The 1,498-nt window shown below is 40.1% G+C and overlaps 1 protein-coding gene across 1 annotated transcript; it reads right to left on the reverse strand.

Moving 5' to 3' along the window:
- Positions 1-288: 288 nt before the first annotated feature.
- LOC119520237 (olfactory receptor 19-like) lies at positions 289-1,119 on the reverse strand. Its single transcript, XM_037817921.1, has 2 exons — positions 765-1,119; positions 289-479 (listed from the first exon to the last, which is right to left on the reverse strand). Exons 1-2 carry the CDS (start codon positions 1,117-1,119, stop codon positions 289-291), a joined length of 546 nt encoding a protein of 181 aa, XP_037673849.1.
- Between the last annotated feature and the right edge of the window lie 379 nt (positions 1,120-1,498).

The following is a 1,498-nucleotide window of genomic DNA, read 5'->3' on the forward strand; positions in this document are numbered from 1 at the left end:
TTTATTTTCCATTAATAATGCAAAATATGTAGCCAGTCTTGCACCACAATGCATAAAACATTTGCACATGGAAGCCAAATATTCTTAATTAACGAGTAGATAATCTTTTAAAAAATTATTTTCTTTAGCAATAGAATGCATGATTTACAGTTTTGCTTCAACATATTTAAGGTCATATCTGACTCTAAAGTATGTTCTGGTTCCAGAAATTGCAAAGAATCATAATTTCTGTCTCAGGCTTTAAGCCCTGAAATCATAGCACTTCTTCAGATCAGGACCAATAACCTTTTAAGAATTTACACTGAAGAATCTTTTCAGAGCTCCCTTTATGTCTTTATTCCTCAAACTGTAGAGGAAAGGGTTCAACATGGGTGTGAACACGGCGTACATCACCGATGCTGGTGCACTAGCATGTGCACTATGCATAGCAAAAGAACTAAAGTACACTCCTAGACTTGTACTGTAAAATAAGAAGACAACTGTGAGGTGAGATGCACAGGTGGAAAATGCTTTATATTTCCCCAGAGATGATGAGATAGCACGTATGCAGGAAACAATCTTGGAATAAGAGAAAGTGATGCCAATGAATGGGCCCCCACCCAGCAGCCCAGCTGCTATATACATCACTATGTCATTGAGGAAGGTGTCAGTGCAGGCAAGTTGGACCACCTGATTATACTCACAGAAAAAGTGAGGGATTTCCAGGTGTGTGCAAAAGGACAGTCGCAACATCAGTGAGATTTGTAAAAAAGAATACAGGAAACTTATAATCCAGGACCCCAGAACCAGCAGGACACAGACCCTGAGGTTCATGGTGATCGTGTAGTGCAGGGGGTGACAGATGGCCATGAAGCGGTCATAGGCCATCACAGCCAGGAGGAAGTCATCCAATGCTGCAAAGATTAGGAAAAAGTACATCTGAGTGATGCAACCTCCATAGGTTATAACATTGTTCTGTGTCTGGATGTTCAACAGCATCTTTGGGACAGTTGTGGAAGATACACAGATGTCTGTAAAGGACAGGTTGGAGAGGAAGAAGTACATGGGTGTGTGGAGGTGGGAGTCAGTGATGGTGGCCAGGATGATGAGCAGGTTCCCAAAGACCGTGGTCATGTACATGGACAAGAAGAGACCAAAGAAGAAGGGCTGCAGTTCTGGTTCTTCTGAAAATCCCAGAAGAAGAAATTCTAGAATTTGTGTTTCATTTCCTGGTTCCATGTGGTTGCTGTGACTATCCAGATATACAGAAAGACCATGACAAATATTCAAACAATCAGTCATTACCAACCTACCTATAATTTACATTTTGTAGACAAGATACTAATTTCTAGATTTGGTTTATGTATCTGTTCCCATTTCAGGGGATCCTTTGAGCAATCTCTCATTAGGGATTCTTGCCTCATTTACAGATAACTATCCAAACAGTCATGCGTATGACAAACATTCATATAGTTTTTAAGAGAAATTCATTTATTTATTGGAGGAATGCATATTGAGT

This window comes from Choloepus didactylus, chromosome 25, assembly GCF_015220235.1.
Source record: "Choloepus didactylus isolate mChoDid1 chromosome 25, mChoDid1.pri, whole genome shotgun sequence".
Taxonomy (NCBI): domain Eukaryota; kingdom Metazoa; phylum Chordata; class Mammalia; order Pilosa; family Megalonychidae; genus Choloepus; species Choloepus didactylus.